At 37.5% G+C, this 13,490-nt stretch overlaps 2 protein-coding genes across 3 annotated transcripts; both read right to left on the bottom strand.

The window, feature by feature from the left end:
- Positions 1-193: 193 nt before the first annotated feature.
- Positions 194-3,324, bottom strand: LOC105699843 (ADP-ribosylation factor 6). Its single transcript, XM_012425198.1, has 5 exons — positions 3,185-3,324; positions 2,695-2,807; positions 2,370-2,473; positions 2,026-2,224; positions 194-1,814 (listed from the first exon to the last, which is right to left on the bottom strand). Exons 2-5 carry the CDS (start codon positions 2,774-2,776, stop codon positions 1,672-1,674), a joined length of 528 nt encoding a protein of 175 aa, XP_012280621.1. The 5' UTR covers positions 2,777-2,807; positions 3,185-3,324; the 3' UTR covers positions 194-1,671.
- A 1,479-nt stretch (positions 3,325-4,803) lies between these two features.
- On the bottom strand, positions 4,804-12,840 carry LOC105699842 (voltage-dependent calcium channel subunit alpha-2/delta-3). Of its 2 annotated transcripts, XM_023433851.1 has the most exons (23): positions 12,240-12,840; positions 11,799-11,880; positions 11,583-11,693; positions 11,287-11,479; positions 11,068-11,199; positions 10,343-10,930; positions 10,115-10,251; positions 9,965-10,045; positions 9,803-9,883; positions 9,651-9,725; positions 9,413-9,520; positions 9,253-9,324; positions 9,027-9,168; positions 8,725-8,946; positions 8,513-8,612; positions 8,177-8,209; positions 7,189-7,293; positions 6,997-7,109; positions 6,435-6,574; positions 6,058-6,230; positions 5,716-5,915; positions 5,310-5,607; positions 4,804-5,116 (listed from the first exon to the last, which is right to left on the bottom strand). In XM_023433851.1, the coding sequence occupies exons 1-23, from the start codon at positions 12,332-12,334 to the stop codon at positions 4,837-4,839; spliced, it is 3,561 nt and encodes a 1,186-aa protein (XP_023289619.1). In that variant the 5' UTR covers positions 12,335-12,840; the 3' UTR covers positions 4,804-4,836. The 2 variants fall into 2 exon arrangements, with proteins under 2 accessions (XP_023289619.1, XP_023289620.1); XM_023433852.1 differs by lacking the exon at positions 8,177-8,209.
- Between the last annotated feature and the right edge of the window lie 650 nt (positions 12,841-13,490).

The following is a 13,490-nucleotide window of genomic DNA, read 5'->3' as shown; positions in this document are numbered from 1 at the left end:
TTAACTTTTTGAAAGCTGTAAAACATTTACAGTATATTATACGTTCCCATGGCATATTTTATAGTTCTAAAAATCTGCACTTTCACTTATACCATTTCGACACATGCTTTCGTTGGTTTAAAATTGATATTCACCATATGTAACTCCATAATAATTATCTAAGGGGAATATGTATTAGTGAATCAATATTGAATTTTAAGGACTGTTTTCTAAAGTTTAATTATGTTTTATGAATGTTTACCTGAACTTACAATTTCTATTACAAAATTAATGTCTTTTTCTCCGGTGTTAATTACAAAATGTATAAATTACTTAAAATAAAAAGCTTACAGAAACCTTGCCTTAACAATATAATTTTGGAAGGTTAAAAGCATCACCTTAATCTCCATTGTTTTCAGAGAGGAATAGTGATGTAATTTAAAGCGTACATGCTACATTGACACTGACATTAAGAAGAATAACAAAATAAACGGCACTGTATTCATGGCATCCGTCGATGCGTTAAACCTTCTACATATCCATTAAATGATTACATTCAAAAATTGTAAACATCAATTCAAAGAAATAGAATTTTGCACTTTAACATTCATATCTTGGAACGAGGTTGTATTAAAAATCTTAGAAGCTAGGTAATACAGTTTTTACATGTCTAGAATAAAAAATCATCATTGGAAATACAAGCTTACAAAGTGAACACTTTCCATACTCTATTAAATTAGACGTATATATTAATAACTTATGCAATATGTATTAATTAACATATTCGACATATAGCAGAAGTTCTATGACTTTAACAGAGCCCAGAAATGGTCATCTAAGATACATTGATTGCGCAAGGAAGTCTTTCTGCTTTACATTTCATATTGTTAATAACTATTCAGAAATAGATCTGTTAATGGTAATGTGAAAATTATTTGACAATGAAGGCAATTTGTGAGTACAGACATTGGAAACGAAAATTAAAATTATTCAAACATCTGTGAAGTTAAGAATGGCAAATATATTTCCATGGATGCAATGGCTTATAAGGCTTGAATTTCTTTTTAATATGATTTCAGTATTTATGTATTATGTCATGTAAATATAAAAGAATATTTTCAGTGTGATATATAGCATATTCATATTTTTCCTTAGATTTCATACATGTATGATGTAATGCTTTTTCTATGTAACTCCAAAAAGTCTAACAGTACCATTTTTTAACCATTTTTATGACGCGTCACCGTGACATCCAAATTTTCTGCAATTTCAAAGCAAAAATTCCCTTTTTATCGCCATTTGGCCAGATATAATTTAACGTTTCTCAAATAATAAATTATTTTTATAACAAAGCTTTCCGACGAGCATATCATATATGGGCCAATACTGAGAGTAATTTTGATACTACTGGTTGTTTGAGACGAACACCCCTGTACACGTCGCAATTTCATATATATATATATATTTATTGAAGTACCTTCAGGTGTGTTGTCCTAATGTTACAGTAACCTGTATCACGGCAAAGTTTTTTTGAGATTTGTATTTTTCCGCACAAACGATGAAACTGATGAAATTTGGTCACTTAAGTTTCTTTTCAGTTTTTACAGAGCGTCAACATGGGTGCATTAGTATGCAATCATGATACAGGTATTTACTCTTGGTGCGTGCGACCAAAGATAATTAACTATTTAATCATAATTTATGATTGCTAGTAAGCCACGTAAGGCCTTCGTACAGTCCATCTCCTGTTGTGGCACAAGATGGCTGGACATACCAGTTTCTGTCCCGGATTCTTGTCAAACCCAATTTCTCTTGAATTTCGTGTGGCTTCATTGCTGAAAATATATATTCTATAATATATTCTGTTTAAACCTGGTGAAGTAGTTTAAATATTGTACAAAAAGGTATAATTGAAAATTGCAATTTATCCATTGTGACTTTAGTCTTGTTTTTGTTATATAGGCTTTGAACCGGACATGATTTGCCCTTTCTAAGATATCACCATTACGTATTACTCCAGATTACATGTTGGTAAATACTATTTACCATCTGGAAGATCTTGTTTATTGGCGAAAATAAGAATTATGGCATCCCTCATTTCTCGATCATTTATAATTCGATGTAACTCCTGACGGGCTTCATCGATTCGATCTCTATCGGCACAGTCCACTACAAAAATCAGTCCTTGTGTTCCAGTGTAATAGTGCCGCCACAGTGGCCTTATTTTATCTTGACCACCAACATCCTGTGAAAACAAGTTATAAAGAAACTGATTTATTTATTAAATTCATGCAACACTTTTGTTTTCATATAAAATATATTACATATTTTCGTATTTTATAAAAAAATATTATATTAAATACATTAGGCATAACAAGTATTTCACTCACCCACACATTAAATTTGACATTCTTATAGGTCACTGTCTCTACATTGAATCCTACAGTAGGTATGGTAGTTACGCTCTGTCCCAACTTGAGTTTATACAGTATAGCTGACATGAACTATTAAGGAAAATAAGTATATTCGTGTAACAAACCAGCTGCACATTTTAACGTCAAGTATTGTGGTAATGAAAACGGCTAAAAGTGCAAAATTTGCAACCGTATGTTACTTAGTTCAATGACTCAGACCACCTGTTCGTGCTTCAAAAAAGATGAAGCAATAGATTTAAAAATAACAGTTAAGTTCCAAAAGAAGTTTTTTAAAGGATACTAGTTTTTCCAGCAGCATCTAACCCCAACATTAAAATACGCATTTCCTTATTGCCAAAAATTTTTGACAAGATCTTGCCCATTTTTCTGACACTCGCGCTACGTATCCGGAACCTGTAAAAATATTTCATGTTAACTACCTAACCTATAGTTCTTTAATACGATTTTGATCCTCACTTAACATTTTTAAGAGGATTATCAATTTTATTTCATAATTTATTTTTCCACTTGATCGGGAGTAGGTTTTGCTTGGGTTTATATTTTAGTAACAAAATTATATAAAAAATTCTGTGAACGATAGATTTACAATATGAAAGTATCAGTTGCAATATATGCAGCAAGTGTACTTGTCACACCCAGTCAAGTGATGAAGTCAGTAGCACACATTAAAACATACGTTTGTATAAGAGTGTTTTATGAAGCTCGTACGAACCCAAATTTAGCATTAAATTTTCCTTTATAAAAATGCAGCAACAATTAATCGAGCATACCTGTGATGTCAGTCCGGTACAACAGCGTCTTGTACTCGTTTACACGCATCCGGAAATTCGATGCAAGTCAGAGGCAAGAGCAACATAAAAAGGTTATGCCCACAAGTATTCGAGCACTGACAATAATCACGTAACAGCCGGATATCGGATAACTACGAATCAACAATTTTCACACACTGTGTACATTAATCTGTAAGCATACAACCACACGTTTATCTCGACAATATTCATACATCTTCCGAAATTAATAACCGACCGCAAGTTCGAATACTTCCTAATGTGACAGATGATAAGTGACCCTCTGATTTGACGGAATTTTCGTCAGAGACAACTCATTCAAGGATAATTAATAATAGAAATTTTCGATCTTACGATGGTTTGTTTGAATTCGAAGGGTGAGTGAGAACCCATGCGTGAGACAGGTTGCATCGGAGCTCGGAATTGATAGTTTAAATTCGAGGTTAACTAACCATAGATACCGAATAGTTAACGACTTCTTAAGAGAAGTTTTAACTTGGCTAGGATTTTAAGTCGAACCAGCTCATCTTTCGAATGTTTCACCTTTCGTGAATGGTTGAAGTTAAACTATTCACGGAGCTACGTCTCCCGAGCATTAGTTATCAGATTACAATTCACGTTTCGATAATTGTGCCCATGAATGAATGATAACACCTTCAATGTGTTGCCCTTCAACTAGTTTTTCTCCTACCAGGGGACGCCACTTACAGCGCATTCGACCACGAAATATCATAACCGAGAGAAACGCCTCGCCACTTGGACGATATGCAGTGCAATACTGAGAAATTCACCACGTAAAAGCAGAGATGAGTTGGGAGATTGCTCACGAGCAGGGTCGCTTGATCGCGTTCTGTGCTATCCCCTGGTGGTTGGTATGGATGGCTAACGTACTTACCACCTGTTACCCCTCAGTGGCGGCGCAACTTATCTCAGCCAGAAACTCTGATATATCGTGACCCCTGGCCGCGATCCATCTGCCGGATTGGGCGAGGCCGAGTCCAATTCAAGAGCTGAGGCCGGGCCCAATTCGGGACCCGAGTCCGGTCAGCGGTCGTTGGCGGTCGTGGTCCGGGCCGACGGACTGGCCCCTGGTTGCCCCGGATAACACGCCGTGATAAGAGGTCGCAATCGCCGCAGAGCTTGCTGGACTTGTTGCTAAAAGTTGTTAAAAGATGTTAAAGGATGTTTGTTCTCTCAGAGATGAGATGAGAGATTGCTCACAGGCAAGGTCATGCAATCGCGCACTTGTCAATCATCTCATTTTGTTTAAATGAGGGAGGACAGAACATTTTTGGTGGTGTAATCGTAGTTATAAAGGTATAGAAAGCGTAATATAAAATACATTGAAATTCATAACATTTAATATTCAGAGCAGTTAGTGTTTGTAAAATAATTCTTATTCGTTAATAATAACGAATTAAAAATCACATTTTTATTGTCAACTGATTGCGGAAGAGTGCTGAGGTATGATACAATGGGGAGGATAATTTGAGCTTATTGTTTCCAAAGATTATTCATTATAACGACGATCCGGGTTCGATTAAGGGGACTTGCACCCATGAGATTCCTGCATACGGACGTAACTTGCACACTCTCAAGGATCATTTTGAATATGTTTATTAACTTGTCATAAGTCATGTGAAGTTTAATAGGAGTGTAATGATAAACAAATCTAATGTTAGCACGTAACGATGTACTCCGCCACAAAATTTGATCTCCATTTCTTCAGGGTGGTAATTTATACACTTTGGTGGCCTCCGGCGATACAGATGTTCCGTTCGAGTAGTGCATGCCCCTGATTGAATATCAACTTGTACAGGTTCGATAGTAAGCCTCTTGCTTCCACAAGGACATAATGTGTCTACTACCAGTAGAATTAAGTTAGTATGCTGAATCTTCTGCACACTAAAGGGTCTATAAAAGCGGGAGAAAAAGTACATTAGTATTAATGTGCATATGGCTATCGGAACATCCTGAAATGAATTCTGCATTTCCTTAAAGTGTTTTAGGCAGTTTGATATTTACCAAACTTCTCATATCTTTCACAATTTATCATTAATCAAATAACGACTATATTTATAATAAAGAAAATGAATGGTGCATTTACCTTTCACAGCCAGTTACATGGCAATTAGTAAGTTTCCCTTTGAGTGGATTACTTTGACCGCTGGTATTAAGTCGCTCTGGCTGTAAAATGTAAAGATCTGTTTTCTTCTCGCATGAACTTAATCTGTATGGATAATTGTGCGTTCCCGATGAGTTTCCTGCTGGGTTGAATGGCGAAGTTAAAATTGCATCAGGGGTCGTAGCAAATTCTTCATTATTTAGGAACGGTCGATCGGTTGAATCGGTTGCTCGTGGTCCGAAATGTTGCATCCGGTCATCATCGGTATATATGTGATTATCTAGAAAAAATATTAATTTTACAGATACATTTTTCATGATTGTGTAGAATGTGTAGGATATCTGTTTTTCTGTGAGTAATTTGATACAAGGAATCGCGAAGAATTTACCATTACTTTGTATTTCTTCTGACAACCCCCAAGTTGGTAACCATATGCCATGGAAACACCATCGGAATGTCATGTCTAAAAGAAAACTTCCAAATATTGAAATCATATTGGCGATCGACTGAGAAATCGTCGTAGTAGCTGAGGAAATGTGAGATTCCTGTGGATAGCACGAACCCTGATAGTCCGTTACTGCCACTTTCCTGAAACAAGAATATATTTTCACCATAAGTAACATTTGTTTGAAAAAGAAAAAAAAAAGGTGAAAACCCAAGATCTCCAAAAAAATCACTATGATAGACGACTGATTCAATTATAATTGCGGAGTGAAATAATTATCCCTACCTGTATATCCGGTCTTGTACGAGGGAGTCCATGATAGTGCCGTCTATTTCTCCGAAAAATTTCCCTGTGTGTTCATTTTGCTCACTGATTATAATAAAGCCATTATTGTCCAAAATGTAACAGTCCAGTTCTTCCGATGCACAGTTCTTCTTGCAACCTGATTTCCCGGAGCACTAATAAATACGAAAACAGTAGATTAAAAACCCGATTGTCACAGTTTGCTTAATCTGTATATCATATTATGCTCACATACTACAATTTCCAAATTGTACAATTTTTTAACTTTACACACGTTAGGAATGATATGTGATATACTAGGTCTACTAAATTTTTTCAATCTTCCGATATCGTTATAATTATGTCATGTATTATCTTACGGTCGATGTAACGTTCAGAAAATGAGATGCCAATGAGGAGTGTCGAAATTGCAATCCTACAACCGCAGCTGGTGCCTGATGTCCTTTGCTTTCTACGAAAACGGCGTGCGTAGCGGTAACCAGCGGTGAAGTACTCTCAGCTTGTAAAATAACGAGAATTATTTATCAACAATAGAACAAACTTAATAAAGTAGTGGTAATACGGTATTTGAATACCGCCTTCCACCGGGGAAAAATAAGATCGACAAGATATAGCTGTACCTCGATGTAATGTGAACTGTGTTCTGTTGTAAGAGTTATACTATGTGCGTATAAGAGCTGAATAAACTTGTAACTGTAATAAGTGTCCCTTGTGGGAAGTGCCCTGAAAAGTTCTCGTTTAAAAGATATAACACGGAAAAGTGATGGCAGATTAAAATATAAGAAAATGTGCGAATGTGATAAAATATACCGATGTATATTCTTATAAAGGGTCCGATTACATTTTTTTTGGATTCATATGTATTACGTGTATTTAAAAAAACCGAGGATGATTAATGGAGGAAATTAATGATTTGCTTACCGGCATTAAATGGAACACTGAATACGAAACTCTCAGGTTCGACGTCGTGTTGGTCAACAGCTCTTCTATACCACGATGCTTCCATGGCTCTTGTATATACATTCGCGAAATGCCTGGCACAGTAAAGGATATGGTGTTTAAAATTTAGAATAAGTACCATGCAATTAAAAGTGGAACAGGACTAGACATTACCGAGGATCCGTTATCTCTTCATTTTGCTGATGATCGTGCCATCGGAGAAGGCCACTTCTGGTTGCTATAAAGCTACGGGTTACTCCAAATCTTCCTTTCCCTTGGCTGAAAAGAACCATGGATATTAACGCACTGCGAGTTTCAAAGTTGCGTAGAAAATACCGGTTACTTATGCCAAGACGAATATTTGTACGATACAAATATCGGTACTCATCAACTAGGATATATGTAAATTTTAGCACTAGATATATACAGGTGCAGCATAATACAACGAGTATACAAATTTAACCCAAATCCACTTTATAACCACAATGAACGCAGGTATTAGATCTCCACCTCTTCCTTCTCTTCTTATATTCCTCATCCAAGGGGAATTTTTTAACGATCTCGCTTCATAAGAGATGTCGAATTTTATCTGATCGACCTCGTCCAATTTTGCAGTCTACCACGAATGAAGAAAATCGGAAAGACACTTTTTATGCACACAGGTCTATTGACATAATAAACCTTCAACGAAGTAGACACTATAGATTTTACGAAAAAAAAAAAAAACCCGGTACAAAGTATAGGTGTTTCCGATTTTCGAATTTGATTTTTTGCTGTTTTTTTATGCGTGGTGAATCTCTTGGAATCGAAGGTTTTTTTTTAGAGCTGGGTTTCCAGGTTGTCACCCTGGGTAATTAGACCCATACGATTTTCGCATCTCGGTGCTTTCCCTTTGATGTAGATAATTTTAGGTCATGTGAACCTATCGTGATTGATATCACATCCGGAATTTACGAGCGTGATTATCCCATGATGTTGATCGAAGAAACGTTGACTTATTCGGTACACTTTGCATATTAAATTCGATGTACCTTCACTTTTTTCTTCGGACACTATTTTATGCAACGGTCATTACTGAGCTGAACGCGTGTATAATTGACGAAATACGTTTACGTTACACGATGACGGTAATTGAAAAAAATATTTGTATTTAATGCGTTACCTGTGCAGAAGAGCCATCAGTATGGCAATTGGGCTAGCGATGGAGACACACAGGATAATGTAATAAATTGATACAACATCGTTGTGCGAACAAAAAACTAGCCGAACCGTGATCAATTTTGCACAAGGCCATATTTCTGGTATAACTAGACTGAGAATGTTTTTCTCGAACGAATTTAATAACGAAAGCATACTAGTAACAGTGAAAAATAATTTTGGGACACATTGTCCAGTATTACAGATCTGAAACGTGGGCTTGTGCAATTAGGCTTGAAATTGAATTCGTATACCTTTTTAGTCTGCTCTAGGTCCACAGTCTTAAAAACAATCGACTTACTTTTGATTCTCCTCTTTATGCAAAGCAGTTCCGTCACTTCTGCCAAATCCTTCCGTCACTAGGGCATCTAAAACCAGTGACTGCACCAACGTCTTATCGCCTGAAATACGTGAATTCTGATATGAAATTGTTTGTTACAGAAACAAAGTGAATTTTTAATAAATGTAAAGGAATGCTGAGGCACTGTGTATTTAAGTTAAGAGGGTACTTACAGTAATATGCGTCTTTGTCAGGTATGCTCGCTTGCTTATGATGCGAGCTTGGACTCCTTGGTCTCAAAGACATCCACTTCCAACCAGGCTGACGCGAGCGGCCCAGGAAGTGAAGTATTTGCTCTTCTGGGGTGGCAAATATTTTTTCAGAGGAAGCGCTGTACTCACAATACACCCAGTCAGGGTGAACTTTCCAATTCGTTCCATTAAAGTATTCAGTCACTGCACATAACAGACGCCATTAAATGCTGCACATATTTTTTTAAGATTCTACAATATCAAATCTTGGAATTATAATTTACCATTTATTGTTGCGTGTTTTATTTCCTGCTCTGCCAGTAATTCATACATTCCATAATTTTCTGGCAGCGCCAACCCCAGAGAGAAAGGAGTACCTTCTATCGGCGTGTAAAAGTAATTGTGCCGCCTAATTACGACTCTTTTCTGTAAATTCAATAATTATCGGTATTATTCATTCATTTTAAGAGGAGTATATCTTAACGCGAGTACATGTTTTTTCTGACTTACCATATTGTCGTAATGTATTTTGACTGCAAAATCAGTTTCTCCTTCTTTTTGTTCGATCATATCGCGTCGGAGCTGGGAATGGAAAAAGCGCGTTAAATCGGTAGTGATATTCGTGATGTATTAATAGTGCGATTTCAAATATTTCTTGTTAATTACTTACGTCGAGTAAAAAGGAGTTATTCACAGGATGGAATGGTCCATCGTAATCGGCAAGCTCAACTTCAGTTAAATCCACGCCTACAAATCTAGGTATGGAAGACTCATCGTGCTAAAATAGATAAGAATATAAAAAATTATTGACGATTTGATAATCGGTTTGTCGTTGCATGGAAGACTGTATTATGACCGTACAGTATCATAACGTTGATGGTAGTAATTTGTTATTAAAATTTCCTTACCGTTGGACGCAAATCTGGATGATACAGAACGCGGCCATTATTGTCAACTATGAAAGAATATCCATTCACGCCGAGCTAAAAAAGTAAAAAAGTGTCAAATTTTTCTATAAAGTATTTTTAAATTCATGACGTTAAATTGAAATAAAATGTACCTTGTACGCAGGTACTAGCTTCTGCACCTGTTCCACAGGTACATCCGTTCCAACTACCCCTAATATTTTTGCGGATTTTACCTGAAGTGAAAAAAAATGTAAAATATGAATATTATTAACTAAAACAAATTTCCATTAAACGTTATCCTTGTTACACTTTACCGTATGATTTCGGCGATCTAATATAGGTGCGGTTACGGATGTCATAAGTTGCGCCGAATATTCTTTAGTATATTTATTGATCTGAAATTGAATTGATAATTGGTTAATATGGTATGCACTTGCAATGGTAATGCTTCCAATAGAACTGACCTTTCCTGTCACATGAACAGGACTCCAATGAATAGGATGATCGTGTTGATATAACACCATAGGACGTGCGAGTACCTTAACGTAATCGAAGACATTTGTAGTTATTTCTTTGATACTTGTAATCCTTGAGTAATGACCTTAACAAAAAATGAGATGTCAGTAACTCTTCATCAGCTCTCGACGCGATAACATTTTTTAATGTATAATAGGAAAGTCAGCGTTTGGTACCTTTATTTGTACAAGCTACGCTCTGAAGCTCTGGACTTCTTCCTCCTCCGATCTGATATACAAATATTCTAACTGGCATATGAGGCCAATTGTACTTTTTTATTAATTCCATAGGAGCCTCTCTCGCCTCAGAAGTCAATAACAAGATAACTTGGTTACACTGACTGCCTTGGCCAGTTCGGTTATACTTGTGTAGAATATTAAAGGCTACGTTAAACGCCGCGGATATGTTCGCCTTGGTGTCAGGTAATACTGTCTCTATAGCGAATTTCAATTCTCGAATATTTTCCGGGGACGCTTGCACCATGAGATCCTTGAAACATTGGACGATTTCTTCGGTAGTCTCGGCATATCTATATACATTGACGAAGTCATCCGGCCCCAAAGTATCCAAAATGACTTTCGTCGTTTCAATGGTCAAATCCCGAATTCGTCCCGGTGAAAAGCTCGCACTATCGATCAGGATGGCAAGATCTTTTGGACTGGTAGCCGCACCGACGAACCAATTCGAAATTCGAAATTCATCGAACCCCCGTGTACTGTCCAGAGTACTGTGAAAGGGTATGTCCCCGGATACCTGAGATATCGCTGGAAATTAAGTAGAAATAAAACAAATTACCGAGCCGATGTCCACTCAAATTCTTGGTGTTACTGACGGAATGTACGTTTTCGGAATAACTACATCTCAACGATTTAATGCCGAGGTGGAACGAAGGAAATCTTACCAGGAAAACGACGCAAGAAACCGGAACTATCCCCGTAATATTGCCAAGAAAGCGAGGGATCGCTGTTGTAATTATTAACGAACAGAGGATTCAAGAACTCGCTCCACTGGATACCCGTTGCTACTTGGCTTTCTGGAAAAAAGGAAATCAATTTATTCCTTCCTTTTCCGCAGACGTTTAAATAATCAGAGAATTTTTTAAACAAATTTAAGTTCCTACCGTCGTTTCCGATCCCCTCCGGTAGTAATACTTCGGACAGATTCACGTTAACGATCAGATGATCAAAGTGTCGATTAGGAGTCATCACTGATCCGGCATCAACTTTCGTTTTACCTACATTCGACTGATGAGAAGCATATTTAGGGAAGACGATACCCTCCTTTGCAGCTTGTTCGGCGCTGTCCATTAACCTCTGAAAAAAATCCATGCACCATAAGCGTGTAATCGGAAATAGAAATTTGCCGTGAAGACTAAGTTAGCTAGTCAATTTATTTTTGTTTGATACCGAGGCTTACCATTATAGCATTAATTTTGAAATCCATCATATTTTTAACTTCAACCGCCATATCACGGACTAGCACGAGCCCATCCTTCCTTGTGATATCGGCATCCACGTTATGATATTTCTAATGAAACAGGCAAAAAATATTGAAACGACTTCTTTTTAATATTTCTCCGCTCGACGAAGAGACACCACGAGAAGTAAACGTTTTATAGAAATTATTACTTACTCTTTGTATCTCGCTTATTCTGGTGACTTGTTTCCCGAATGCCCAAAGGTCCACACCAAATTTTAGAGCCCAGTTCTTCACTCTGGAACCGACCGAATATTCGTTAAAAATTCTCTCAGATTTACAGCTATTATAAATTATTATTCCAAAACGAGCCATAACATAAATCTTCAACATTCTTTATTTTATTCCCTGTAGAGAATAAAACGGTAGAAGCGTTAAGTATGCCGGACTGTTATGGCGTCACTCGGGAGGGGATGCGTTTATGGCTTTATCGACGAAAACGTACGTCGCTGACCGCCGGTCACGCTACGTGAGATTTCATCGCTATTCGTTTGGTTTAAACATTCTCGAAGAGTCAAAGATTTTTAAATAGCCACTTTGAATATTTACTGAAAATTAGGAGGAAATTCTTTCTCTCCTCCTACGCAGGGCACTTACTCATTATGGGGTATATCTTCGTCCTGCTGACCGCTGATATGAACAATTAATAATAATATAGCAGTAAAGCACAAATTCCCGATGTACCGAGGCATATTAAAAACACTCCTTTCCAATCGGTCTGTAAATGGATTCCACGATTAGAGACAATTCTCACAGGAGCGGAATTATCGACGATCGAGCTCTTTCCCACGCCTCGAGTATTATCCGACCTAGGAGGATAAACGCGTTGCACTCGTCCACGTTTTACATAACTTTTAGCTTTGCTCAAAGCTAACGATCGTATTTAGACCGCCTTTATACCGTACGATATTGTCATTGGCACAAGTGTGATTTTCTCCACTCTTTCCGAAATTCATCGTTTCTGTCTCTGCTGGACGTCGAGGTAAACGTTTCACCTGATATCGACGACATCGCCGAGGTTTGCGAGAGCTCGCATTAAAAACAATAACGACGTGTAACTATCGATTAAACTTTTTCAAAAGTTCCCTTCTCTACGATCCGCCCGTTCCAAAGAAATGCGCGATTCCGTGTAGAATCGAGTATTACTCGCGTGCGGCTCAACACCGGTTAGGCCCGACATGGTTAGGCTCTCGTGCCGTATATAATATGTGATATGATTTCATGAAACTAGAATAATATCAATAGAAACGTAACGTATATCGTTATAGTAGAATCGTCCAGACGCCGTCCGCCCTTATTCGAGGGCAACGTCCTCCTTCCAGGGACTTGCGTGAAAAAACTCGACGTTTCACCCGCCGCGTCAGACTAGGCTCTTAATATTCCATACTTTATATTAATAATAGATATATAACGTGTGAAAATTCTTATCCGCCGTGTTATACGGAGTGCTCTTCTTCTAACGCGTTCTCGTCTAGGACGACGACGCGTTAACGTTCGGTTCGGTGCTCCGTTTTATCAGACTCTTAATGCTTATCACGTATTCTATATTAATCGCGTAACGGATTATATATTTATGTATATATATATCTCTTAATCGTTGCGTCGGAACGGTCTATCTTCGGGGTTGATTCGCTCTTTTCGGTATCCTGACGATCCCTTTCGTAATCTTCGTTATCAGGCGAGGTGTACCGTGCGATATAATTAGGCTACGTTAAATTTCTCAGTGGCCTCGGCCTGTGGTCCGTGCTTATCAGGGAATCCTCCTTCCTCGATTATAAAAACCGGGAATATATCCGGGTTACTGGAGGACAGGTTTAGGCCTCGAGGGGTCCACTTCGGTTTCCTGCG

The sequence above is a fragment of the Orussus abietinus genome, unplaced genomic scaffold (assembly GCF_000612105.2).
Source record: "Orussus abietinus isolate OABI.00-Male unplaced genomic scaffold, Oabi_2.0 scaffold19, whole genome shotgun sequence".
In the NCBI taxonomy this organism is placed as follows: Eukaryota; Metazoa; Arthropoda; class Insecta; order Hymenoptera; family Orussidae; genus Orussus; species Orussus abietinus.
This window is presented reverse-complemented; position numbering and strand designations above follow the sequence as displayed.

What these genes read in the sequence shown, in the direction of transcription:
- LOC105699843 (XM_012425198.1), bottom strand. Translation starts at nt 2,776, where the DNA reads ATGGGCAAGATCTTGTCAAAAATTTTTGGCAATAAGGAAATGCGTATT. An exon ending in AGATGCTGCTGGAAAAACTA is followed by an intron (nt 2,474 to 2,694) that starts GTATCCTTTAAA and finishes AGTTCATGTCAG; the next exon opens with CTATACTGTATAAACTCAAG. An exon ending in TAAACAAGATCTTCCAGATG is followed by an intron (nt 1,815 to 2,025) that starts GTAAATAGTATT and finishes ATATATTTTCAG; the next exon opens with CAATGAAGCCACACGAAATT.
- LOC105699842 (XM_023433851.1), bottom strand. Translation starts at nt 12,334, where the DNA reads ATGCCTCGGTACATCGGGAATTTGTGCTTTACTGCTATATTATTATTA. An exon ending in TTTCTTGCGTCGTTTTCCTG is followed by an intron (nt 10,931 to 11,067) that starts GTAAGATTTCCT and finishes CTTAATTTCCAG; the next exon opens with CGATATCTCAGGTATCCGGG. An exon ending in CGTAGCTTGTACAAATAAAG is followed by an intron (nt 10,252 to 10,342) that starts GTACCAAACGCT and finishes TTTTTTGTTAAG; the next exon opens with GTCATTACTCAAGGATTACA.